The 11,978-nt window shown below is 47.3% G+C and overlaps 1 protein-coding gene across 1 annotated transcript in view; it reads right to left on the bottom strand.

Annotated features, from left to right (window-relative positions):
- Positions 1–2,647: 2,647 nt before the first annotated feature.
- Positions 2,648–11,978, bottom strand: part of sema5ba (sema domain, seven thrombospondin repeats (type 1 and type 1-like), transmembrane domain (TM) and short cytoplasmic domain, (semaphorin) 5Ba) — a 52,635-nt gene continuing 43,304 nt past the window's right edge. Inside the window, exons 18-22 of the mRNA XM_052082526.1 lie at positions 10,891–11,061; positions 9,081–9,218; positions 8,469–8,513; positions 7,691–7,896; positions 2,648–4,349 (exon numbers count right to left, since the gene is read on the bottom strand). Coding sequence (XP_051938486.1) covers positions 4,173–4,349; positions 7,691–7,896; positions 8,469–8,513; positions 9,081–9,218; positions 10,891–11,061 — 737 coding nt within the window. The 3' untranslated portion in view covers positions 2,648–4,172. The remainder of the gene's footprint in view (positions 4,350–7,690; positions 7,897–8,468; positions 8,514–9,080; positions 9,219–10,890; positions 11,062–11,978) is intronic.

Genomic DNA, 11,978 nt, shown 5'->3' with positions numbered 1-11,978 from the left:
TTTACTTTTTCAGAAGAAACGCAAGTTCTTGATACTTTCTGCCCGGTACCAAATGACGATACCGGTCCGCTACCCGGGGCTTGGGGACCTCTGCTCTAATTGACGTGAGGACCTTGTTTCCCCGCCATTTTCGTCAGGTTTTGAGACGATTCAATGCAGACTTTATTCTTCTATTCTTACTCAACTTGTACTTTCAGTAGAATGTGACTTTATTCGCGCAATGTGATTGTATTCTTGCGTCGTTGAAGTATGCCATTTTTTTTTCTGCCTTGATATTGCCTGGTTGAAGAAGCCGCAGCTTCACCATCATAAAAACAAGCCGAAGAGCTAAAACGCCATTAAGTCATAAAGCAGGCCGGCGCGATTGCCGTCAGTCAAGTCATTCACTTGCCCAAAAAGGGGACAAATATAAAAAGATGGCAAATGCGGTCCTGCTGATGTTCATCCATTAGCGTGAGTGCACTCAGCTGTGAAAATATGACTTACATCTCCTTGAAGAAACATAAAAAAGTACATCATGACGTTCGTATAAGTTACAAGCGTCCGGACGAAATAACCGTCTGGCTTCATTGCAACTTTGTCTTAATGTACCTCTTTGAGAAACTTTTTTTTTCCTCCACAATTTCAAACTTGGCTTGTATGACATTTTTTAGGCTCGAAACTCAAACATGTTTAAAAACCCTTCATTGAAAACCTAACTAAGGTGAAAGCTTACCTTGAAAGCAAAAGCCAAATTTGAAACCTTTCGCAAAACCCTCAACCCTAACCATATTTTAGGATCCTAAATTGAAATCCAAACCCTAGTTTGGAACCCTAACCCTTGAAACCATTAAAAAAAACCAACCCTTGTAGTGATGGGATTTTCAGTGAAAAGAGATCTCAAGCCCAATTTGACATCCACCAATCGCGGTGAGGCCCTCATTTGCATAACCACAACCGTAATTTGCATAACCACGACCGCTTCTAAGTTCTGACCAATCAGATGGCTCCAAATTCAATAACCCCGCCCCTCAAAGCGCCCACCATTCAGAACGCCTAATATGCATAAGCACTCTCAATTTCCACCAATCACAGCATGTTATCGTCATGCTCCACCCACTTTCTCAGCTATCAGCGAATAATCAGCCATCATTCAAGCCAGGCCACACCCACTTTCCTGGATTTTTCTGCCTGGAAAAAACAATGCAGGAAAAAAAGGTTTAGAAAAAAACGGAAAATAATTTAGTTCTTTAAAATATATATTTTAAAGTTAGATTGTGGTCATGTGTTGAAAAATGAAGTTGAGTTGAAGTGTTCCTTTGTAATCAAGCTTTATTTCTTTTGCAGAGTAGACAATCACAAAAGCAGAGGAAAAAGTTGCAAGTTGGATGGCAGTCTGCTTGTTGCTGGGAGGCAAAGTGGTCAGCTCGTAGTTCTGACCTGAGAGGAAAGGCAAAGATGTGTTGGGCATAAAACTTACCAGGGAGATAGACTGTTGGGTCTTTCGAGCGCAGGAAGCCGATCATGGTTACTGCTGCCTGGGGGCAAAAAAAACCTTTAAAAAGTTGTCATGTTGGTGCATTGAACGAGTGGAAATGTCTCCTACTTTTCAGGCAGGCCCAAAGTTTGACTTCAGCACCTTGCGAATAACAGGAAGCAGAGCAAAAAGTGTTGCCTGCAGGTCTGTGCTCGTAGGTGGACTCAATGATGAGCAAGTTACTCCCTCTTGTGGCACGGAGAACCCAAGAACAATCTTCAACTCTGAAAAATGAAATGACGCTTGTTGTGTTGGGTCTGTTTCAGGGACAGATTGAGGCTGCTGTTGTCTTCTTCTCTGATCAAAACAATATTGTCTTTTCCTCTGATCAAAACAGTGTCCCCCCTAGCGAATATTCCATGAATTGCACCCTATTAAAATATTCATTCCGTGTCTCTTGTGCATTTTTTTCACTTTTAAATTATCTTGCGAGCTGGTTCCAGCCATATGTAATACACCCCAGATAAATACTAAGGCATTTTTAGCCGTAGAAAACAACCATGGATATAGTAAGGCGTATTAGACGAAAAAAAGACCATGTATAGTAAGGCGTTTTTAGACGAAAAAAAACGACCATGTACAGTAAGGCGTTTTTACACACAAAAAAACGACCATGTATAGTAAGGCGTTTTTAGCCGAAAAAAAACGACCATGTACAGTAAGGCGTTTTTACACACAAAAAAACGACCATGTATAGTAAGGCGTTTTTAGCCGAAAAAACGACCATGTATAGTAAGGCGTTTTTAGACGAAAAAAACGACCATGTATAGTAAGGCATTTTTAGACGAAAAAAACGACCATGCATATTTTAAGGCGTTTTTAGCCGAAAAAACGAGCATGTATAGTAAGGCGTTTTAGACGAAAAAAACACTTAATTTACTCGAAACTCAAACTCTCGATTGAAACCCTACTTAGAAACCCTAACCTTAATTTAAGACCCTACCTACCCTACCAAACTCAAATAGAAAACCTTACTCCTGTGGTGAGACCCAAACACCAATTTGAAACCCAATCTCCTAACCTTGTCGTTGAAACCCAAACACACTTAAAAACAAAAACCCGGATCGAAACTCTAAAATCAACGACACACAGAGAAGACTTTTTTTTTTGTAGTTGCGTCCACGCACGCTCGTCCTTTTGAAGTTTTATTGAGTTTTGCGGCGCTGCTGGTAGAAAAATAGAAAGTAGCAAAAAGATTCACAGTGCGGACGACAACACGCCCCTCCACACGACTTGCATAGAAAACACACACACACACACGCACGTACACACACACACACACACGCCAGTCCCCACACATTTCATTATGTGCGTGCGTGCGCGGACTATAAGGCTTCCCTAAAAACCACACAGAACAGACACACGTGTCGATATACACATCCATGATATATGTCTACATGTCCTTTTAGAGGTTGTCATATGATCGGGTTTTCTGCCGAATGTACACACACACACACACACACACACACACAAGTACAGTAGTGGCATTGGAATCAAATCCAGCGTGCGCGGAGTCTCCCGGGCGTGAGTGTGTCATGACACCAAAGTCCCCGGTTGCCTCTATTCACAAGTACACATACACACAGAAAAGAAACAACTGAAATGAAGTGAGTTTACCAACAAAGAAGAAGAAGAAGAGTTAGTGGTGCTATGCTACTGGCTTCCAAAGGGCTTGAAACAAAGACAGGGTAGGGCTGCAAAAAGGGTTAGGGTGTCAAAGCTGAGTTCGGGCTCTGAACGAGGGTTGCCAGTCAGGAGGCGGAGTTTCAAGGGCCAGGTTCAACATTCAGGGGTCAAATCAAGATGAGGGTTACAAATTACGCCTGGGTTCAGCATAGTGTTAGGGCTTCAAATTAGAGTTGCGAGTTACAATTTGGAGCCTCAGTTGAGGTTTCAAGCTTGGGTTTGAAATCGGGACTGAAGTTTGAAACCTGAACCCTGGCTTGACCCCCTCTTTTGAAATCTCAGGCATTGTCACTCCCTAATGTGAAAACCTAACCTTTACATGTAACACACCTGTTTCGCTAATTTGAAATGCTAACCATCGTCTGAAACTGTCACCGGGGTTTATGCCCTAATTTGAACCCTAACTTTTAATTTAAAACCCCAATCCCGATTGGACACCGTAAATTTTTCAACCCTTAACCTGAAACGTTAACTTAAAACCCTCCCCTTTATTTAAAACTGTAGCCCAAAGTTAACGCCTTCCTTTTGACGCCCTAACCCAGGCTTGAAAGCCCTACTTTCAACCATTTTTTATGGTCCATCTTGAAAAGGAAGTGTCATCTACTAGCTTATTCCGAACCCTCACTTTAATGCAGCGCGTCGGCCATATTTGATATGACCGCCGCGCTATTTTGCTCCGGAGCGATTTGACTGGACGATCCATTAAAGTCTTTCTGCCAGGGTGGGGGGTGGGATTATTTACAACTGCGCCCACCCCCCTGCACATCTTTCCGGTGGTCATCAGCAGGACTTTCAGAAGTTCGCCGTCACCCACTTAGTCCAAGTTCCCGCTCCTTTCGTCAAGCGAAGCCGCATTCTCCTTGCGGAAAGTTCCGGCTTGTTACGTCACGGCAGGGAGGCGGGGCTGGGTCGGTTTTGGAGTGGTGGTAAAGCGGGGGGAGGGGGGGTCATGGGGAGGAGTCGGCGGGCCTCAGCTGTTGTTGGTGTGGTTGTAGGTCCGGCAGGGCGACGGCGAGGCGTTGGGCTGGTAATCGAACTTGCCCAGGGCGGGCGGGTAGTACGTGGTGGTGTACACGTTGGGCTGCTGCAGCGACGGCGGGAACAAGTTGGAGCGCTCGTCCGGTAGGAGATTGTTCTTGTTCAGCGTCTGCAAAAGGCAACAAAGTCACTCGTGGGAATGACGCCGATATCGTTTATTGCAACACAGATGATTTATTACTTGTGGTTGTTAAAGAGGAACTGTGAGAAAAAGCACATCTTAAATTGCAATACAGGCATTCGTGTTGCATTCAAGGAGACTGGGAATTTAGACATTTCTGAACTATTTAACTATAATTTCAACTAAGAAAAATACATGTCACCATTTTATGTTAGGGGGGTAAAAAAAGGTTCATCCGCTAACTTTGAACGCATATTAGACTTTTTAAGGTGCAAGTGGGAAATCTCCCGCTTCCCAGCGGCCTCAAATGCGGCGTCAGACTCAAAAGGACCTTGGCTGTTAAGCGCCTTAAATCGAAAAAGATCACTAATATTTAAATAGGCACACGAAAGCAGGACTTTTAACAGCACTCCAAAGATGTTCCAAAGTAAATCTCAAGTAGGGGTGGGGGATGGGGGGGACGCTTCAAAGATTCATTTCATTTACACTGCGTGTGTGCCCGCCACACACACGCGTTTAACGGTGAGTAATGCATCGTGGCAGATGCGTTTAGGTGGCTGGTGTTTCCACGCGCGCGAGCAAATCAGTGAAACAAATGCAATTGAGTTTCATGTCAAAGATAGTCAGCAGACTAATGGACAACAAAATGGCAGATTTGCGCCGCCATTTTGTTTTGAGGAAGCAATTTTAAAAGGGGAAGTCAACCCCCAAATTCTCTTGACAGTGGTATTCCATCGGCGCCCTCACTAGTCTAAACGCAGCATTCTGCTTCATATTCCGTTTGTGGAATAGGAGTTCAGCAGGAAAATCCACCTGGTTTTAGCCATCTCCGCGGGCGGCCATTTTGCCACTCGGTGTCAGCTGAAAATGACATCACAGTTGTTCACGGCTCAGGTCGGAAGCAGTCACGTCTCAGCGGTTTTCTGAAGCCGACTAAATGATCAAACATTTGAATTTTAGTCACTCCCCAGTGCGCGGGGCATGTCGGTGAATTTTGATGAGACAGAAGACAGGAAACTAAGAACTACGCTCATCTTTTTTTTTTTTAAATTCACACCCTGAAGCCAGTGTCACAGCGCAACAAGAAATTTGGAAGATGTCTATCATGAGCAGACCCACAAAAAAAAAAAACTAGCAAGAATGGATTTTTTTTTCTTCCATCATTGTCAAAGTGGAGCCTTGTGAAATTTGATAATTTGCCCTAAAACAGTGCGCTCAAATAATTATTTCCTCTCTTCTTTTCGCAGGCAGCTTTGCTCTCGTCGCGCATTTCATTCCGTTGCGCAGGTGCAACCTCATGGCGACAGACCCAGATGAGCTCGACAGAAGCCAGCATTCATCATTAGCGTCGGCCCGGAGCTAATTAACGGGATCGTTACGAGCCGTTTGACCTTTATTCCCTGTCATCCAAAAAGCCAGAAGCTGGAAATCGTCAGCTGGCTAAACGCTGCCTTGAATTCATCGAAATGTCGACGACGGCGTGTTTTGACGACAAGGTGGAGGTCAGACAAAAAGCAGAGCGTTTTTTTTCGACGAAAAAACATTTTTGCAATAACCTCTTGTGGTTTAATTAATGAGAACAAAACGGCGCGTTCCGAGGACGCCGGGAGTCGAGCGCGTTAGCGGCGGCGCGCTAATGTAGCTCGTTAATAAGGCGCAGGTGAGCGGGTGATTCGTCCTGGCGTGCGGGACAAATGTGGCAATAAAAGGAGTAAATAAAACATGAGAGCACATTTTATGGTTCCTAAATCTTTCAAGTGTCCAACATGCATTCATTAAAACGCAAATGAAATTCGCAAGAGGACGTTAGCTTGAACCCTGAGATGATTTGCTCAAGCGCTCAATCGCGACCATTTGATGGTTCATTTCCAGGGTGATTTCAAAGACTAACGACTCAATTTTTGGCCGATTTGGCCAGATTTGGTGCACCCGAACTCTTGCAAGGTGCACCAAATTTTATTTTGGAAATTAAATTAAAATTAAATTTAATTTTCTCTTTGATATTTAGGCTAATTGGGACCTGATGAATGTAAAAACAAAACAATTATCTTTTTACTGGATGTAACGTCCTCGTAAGTGGACGGCAGGCCCTTATAGTCCAAAATTTAACATTATAGTCTTGAAAACCAAAGACGTCATGTCCACACATGTGGACGCCAGGTCCCGAGATTAATGCGTGTGGGCCGAGCATGCTGACAAAATTGGGAGGACTTGCCATGAAACAAAAGGCGCAGTAGCATTCAACTTAATTAAAAAAAAAATTAAAAATTTGGTCAACCTGTCTATTAGGAGAAGACCCACAAAAATGGCTCACTATGCCATGCTTGAAAAGACTTTTAGGATCATGTTACTTTTTAAAAATTCAGACCCTATGGCACTCTTTGAATTTTGGTAGGCTTCTCTATCATGAGTAAACCCACCAAAAAAGTCTTCACAAAGCCATGCCGAATGTCTGGCATTCTGTTCTTACGCCGGCATTTGCAGGGTGGGGCATTTTGGCCATTTTCAAGGATAAACACCCTTGAGATTTGGTTGGTTTGCTGGCAAATTTGAAGCCGAGACGGTATCCTGGACAGATGGGCACCGCATTTTCTTTTTTAAAATGACTTTTTTCATAATTGCGTGCGGGCAGATGAGGGTTGTGAAATTTGACGACTCCCCATCGAACATAAAATGCGACTAATACCTTCAAATGGAATCCCCCCCAAAGCCACTTTTCACTTGACCGAAAGAACGAGATCCCGGATACAAGTGGCCGAAATGAGTTTTCTCCGCAGGATGTCCGGGCTCTCCCTTAGAGATAAGGTGAGAAGCTCAGTCATCCGGGAGGGGCTCAGAGTCGAGCCGCTTCTCCTCCACATCGAGAGGAGCCAGATGAGGTGGCTTGGGCATCTGATTCGGATGCCTCCTGAGCGCCTCCCCGGTGAGGTGTTCCGGTCATGTCCCACCGGGAGGAGACCCCGAGGAAGACCCAGGACACGCTGGAGAGACTATGTCACCCAGCTTGCCTGGGAACGACTCGGGATCCCCCGGGGAGAGCTGGAAGAAGTAGCTAGGGAGAGGGAAGTCTGGGCTTCCCTGCTAAAGCTGTTGCCCCCGCGACCCGGCCCCGGATAAGCGGTAGATGATGGATGGATGGATGGATGGATGGACATGAAATTTGGTGGGCATATCTAAAACGTCTCAAGAGGCCGAGCCCAAAAAGACACAAAGTCTGCCACTTTTGGTTTGAAGCCACAGTTTTAATCGTCCTTTTGGGCTTCCCGGCGTTCCTTTAAGGACTCTTCTTGAAATGTTGCCCCGACGACTCGTGAACGCGAAGCACCAACCTTGAACTCCATCGGTGTGTACTTCTCGTTCTTTGGCGTGGCGTTGCCCTTGTAGTTGAGGTGGTTGGGCGTGGTCGGATGGATGACGGCCGACTCTTGCGACGGCTTGTGGAAGCGTTGGCAGTACACGTAGACCAGGAAGGACAAAAGACCGGCGCCCATGAAGCAGGACACCCCGGTGGCGATCAGGTGGATGGACGTGAACGCTGCCGGGCAAAACCAGAAAACAAAGCACGCTCGTTATTTCCACCAAAGGAGCGCTCGTTTACGCATCGATTGAACGACTCGTATGATGGTTTGGAGAGCATCGTTCCAATTTGCGGCGCCTCTCCCATTATTCTGTGACCAAGGACTGGATAAATCATCTTGACTTGGCCATTTTCTGCTTCCAAAGGAAATATCCTTTATATAAAAGGATATAAATATCCTAAAATATCCTTAAATATCCTTAAAAATCCTCAAATTGTTCGTTGCAGTGACGTCTAAGAGAGGTGCTTCGGGGAAAATTTAAAAGGATACGTTTATTTCGTATTTTATGTAGTGGAGTAAAGTGAACGTAGCCAAAAAATACAAATCGTGAAGGATTTACACGCCAAAATTCCATTCCAGGACGATCCCGCCAACCGCTGACGCGAAGCTTCGGGACTAACCGTTGTGCGGACAGAGACGGCACAGAGACACAAGGATGTGCGCACGGCGTGTAGCATGCGTGGTAACGTTTGTGTGATGGCGAGCGGGTGGAAGCGGGGGCTCGTCAGACCGCCGCTAATCCACTTACCCCCGCAGAGTTGGTCCTTGTCAAAGGCCGGCGCGGGGAGGATGACTGCAGAGAGGAAGACAGGAGCACAACAGTCAGACGCACACACACATGCACATGCATTAGTTGGATTTTTTTTTTTTAAACACCCACGCATGCGTTGAATAACAGTGAGGGGGGGGGGGGGGAACACGCATGCAATGGCGATGGCATTGAAGTTGCTTGATCCACGCAGACAAAACAACAAAGACACAACTTGTTTGGTGGTGCGCCTCGTCCTTAACAACAGATTCAAAAATATATTTTTTTTAAAAAAGCAAAACTATGAGCTCAGGAAAGATTCCGACCTCCTAAAGAGGTTAAGTCGGGTCAACCTGATGAATGTCAAGTGCGTTTGTGTGAGAGAGTGTTGGCAGCGAATGTTCAACAAAGCCGAATAGCGCATCACTTCCTGTTTTGGTTTAGCTTCCGTCTTCTCCGTTCCCTAACGCGACTTACTCCTAAAACTTACCCCGATCGTCCGAATTTTACACGTATTCCATACACAGCGAACAACAAATTGACGGAGAACTAGTTGTGACATCATTTTTGATTCCCAAGAAGTCTCAAATGGAAGAGATGTTGCAGACTGACCGGGTATTTCGTTGCAGTCCCTCCGCTGGGTGGCGTTGCCGATGCAGGGGGCGCCGCCGGCGGCACCGCACGTTCGGGTCCTCATCTGTACCCCCGAGTCGTCGCAGGCCGACCACAGCGACCAGGCCATCCAGCCACCTGCGCATAAACCATATTACTAGCCAAGAACAAACCCGAATTGCGCACCCCCCCACCGGTCGGGAAAAAAAACAAAACCCTAAATGAAGCCACCGGCCACAGGACAAGCGTTTGTGATGTCAACAAGTGTGCTCGAGATGACGAGAAGGCGGAAAACAAAACCTCCGACCCGAGAGGGAGGAAGAAAAGAGGAAAGCTCCCACCGCGCTGAAATCAAATTTAAAAAACGCTTTGCTTTTTTTGGGGGGGGGGATGAGCAGAAGCAGGTCAGACGACGTGTTTACCTCCACTGTCAGCCTGCACCTCCATCTGCTCCCTTGGGGCCCAACATGCATCTAGACACACACACACAAAAGACTGCACTGTCATGCCGAATGCACAGCTACCTATTAGCCTTGACGTTTATGTTGCGATCATTTCAAGGGAATGAATGGCGGAGCTCACGCCCACAACGGCGCAAACGCCTCCTTTTTTAAATACGGCGGCTTGCGCGCATCCGCAAAAATGAGCAAAACCCGACTCCGTGCAGATTTAGACTTCGCACTAGACTTGCGCCGCTCACGAAAATACAGCTCCTAGATGACAGTTGCGCATCTCTAACAACGATGTATGCGAAAAAAAAAAACGCTTTTCTCCTTTGTGCACTGATGTCAAGGTTGCGCCTCAGTCACGACAGTGGACCGCCCGTCCCCTCCTGCCGCACTTCATTACAGTTTAATCATCGCCTTGAGTGACGGGCACACACACCTGATGGCCGATTAGCAAACGCTCACTGTAGCGTGCTCGTCCATGTAGCCAACAGTCGATTGACAGCACGCCAGAGAGGGGAAAGCCCATCAAATGGGGGCGATTAGCATCCCGGTGCAGGTAGGAGAAGTGACAGGAAGTCATTTACCCCCCACCCCCCTCAACCCCACCCCCACCCACTCCTACGGTTAGTAATTACGGAGGAGGCGGGAGGTGTGTGTGTGTGTCCTGATTGGCACTTGAAATAATGCCAATTGAAAGGACAACGGGGCAATTTGAGCACAAGGTGTCTGGGCTTCGAATGTGTTGAGAAGGAAGACACAAGAACACACACAGAAAATATAAAATATGAGCCTGAAGATAAAAATATTGGCGGCCCGGTAGTCCAGTGGTTAGCACGTCGGCTTCACAGTGCAGAGGTACCGGGTTCGGTTCCAGCTCCGGCCTCCCTGTGTGGAGTTTGCATGTTCTCCCCGGGCCTGCGTGGGTTTTCTCCGGGTGCTCCGGTTTCCTCCCACATTCCAAAAAACATGCGTGGCAGGCTGATTGAACACTCTAAATTGTCCCTAAGTGTGAGTGTGAGCGTGAATGGTTGTTCGTCTCTGTGTGCCCTGCGATTGGCTGGCAACCGATTCAGGGTGTCCCCCGCCTACTGCCCGGAGACGGCTGGGATAGGCTCCAGCACCCCCCGCGACCCTAGTGAGGATCAAGCGGTACGGAAGATGAATGAATGAATGAATAAAAATATTCAGAAAATGTCCACATCCCATGAGGAAAATGTCCCAAAAAAATATACCCATGCCGAAAGAAAAAAAGGTCACCTTAAAGACCAAAAATATCCTCAAAAGAATAATCAATCACCCGAAAAAGAAAAATATATGAAAACAACCCCCCCCCCCCCCCCCAAAAAAAACCTGGTCCTCACCGTCACACGTGTGCGTGTTGCAGAGCGCCTCCTCGGTGTGCAGCCCCAGGCAGATGTCGCCCCCGCCGGCCGGCGGCGGGCTGCCGCACGCTCGGGTGCGCTGGTAGTGGCCGCCGCCGCACGCCGCCGAACACTGCGACCACGACGACCAACACGACCACGCCCCCTTCACTGCAAAACACACACACACACACACAGCGTCGCCACGTCAACAACGTCGACGCCATACGCGACCTTCATCAATGTGTAAATGCCAAGTACAGCAGACATAAATAACTTTTTGCACGCCCCCCCATACCCCCCCTCGGGGGTTGTCGTCACCACAGCTCAAGAGATCTTTTGGCGAGACAACTTGTTTTGAACAGTTTTGGCGCACCCCTCGTCGAAAAGTAACCCAAACGACGTCATGCTGCGTTTTGAGGTCAGAGCGAGAGCTCTTCACGTCAAACTTCCGAGAAAAGGTTGCAAAGGCTGTGATTTACGGCCCCTTTTCCGCGCACGCGCGCGCTCGCCACGCTAATCTATATTGGCTTCATCCTTCCCGCTAATCTCATCATCAATTACAATTTTGCAGGCATTCTCTCTTTTGTCACTGGCCCCGTCCTTGGCCGATGAGTGTGTGGACTGCCGAGTGCACGGCCAAGCGGGCGCGTGATATTCATTTCAAAAAGACGCAATGATTGGATGCCCGAACCAACCCCCCCACCCCCGCCCCACGCGCCACTTGGCGGGAGGCACTCGAGGACACGTAGCAGAGATTTTCTCACCAAAGACCGAATGGAAGAAAAGATTATGAACCGGCACCGGGATGTCCGAGGGATGATGAAATTGGGCACACGGGTCTCTCGTGACAAGATGCGGGCAAGGCAAGATGCAAAGTAAAAACGATGCTATGAATTGCAGATGCAATCGGCAGCCATGTTGGACCAGAAAATCACCACCGGATCATCAGACAATATTTGAATCCGGCACCAAAGTGTCTGATTGACACGAAATTTGGCAGGCGTGTTTATCATGATAGGCGGCCCGGTAGTCCAGTGGTTAGCACGTGGGCTTCACAGTGCAGAGGTACCGGGTTCGATTCCAGC

This window comes from Hippocampus zosterae, chromosome 12 (genome assembly GCF_025434085.1).
Source record: "Hippocampus zosterae strain Florida chromosome 12, ASM2543408v3, whole genome shotgun sequence".
NCBI lineage: Eukaryota > Metazoa > Chordata > Actinopteri > Syngnathiformes > Syngnathidae > Hippocampus > Hippocampus zosterae.
The sequence above is the reverse complement of the archived record's forward strand: the minus strand, read 5'-3'. Positions and strand labels throughout refer to the sequence as shown.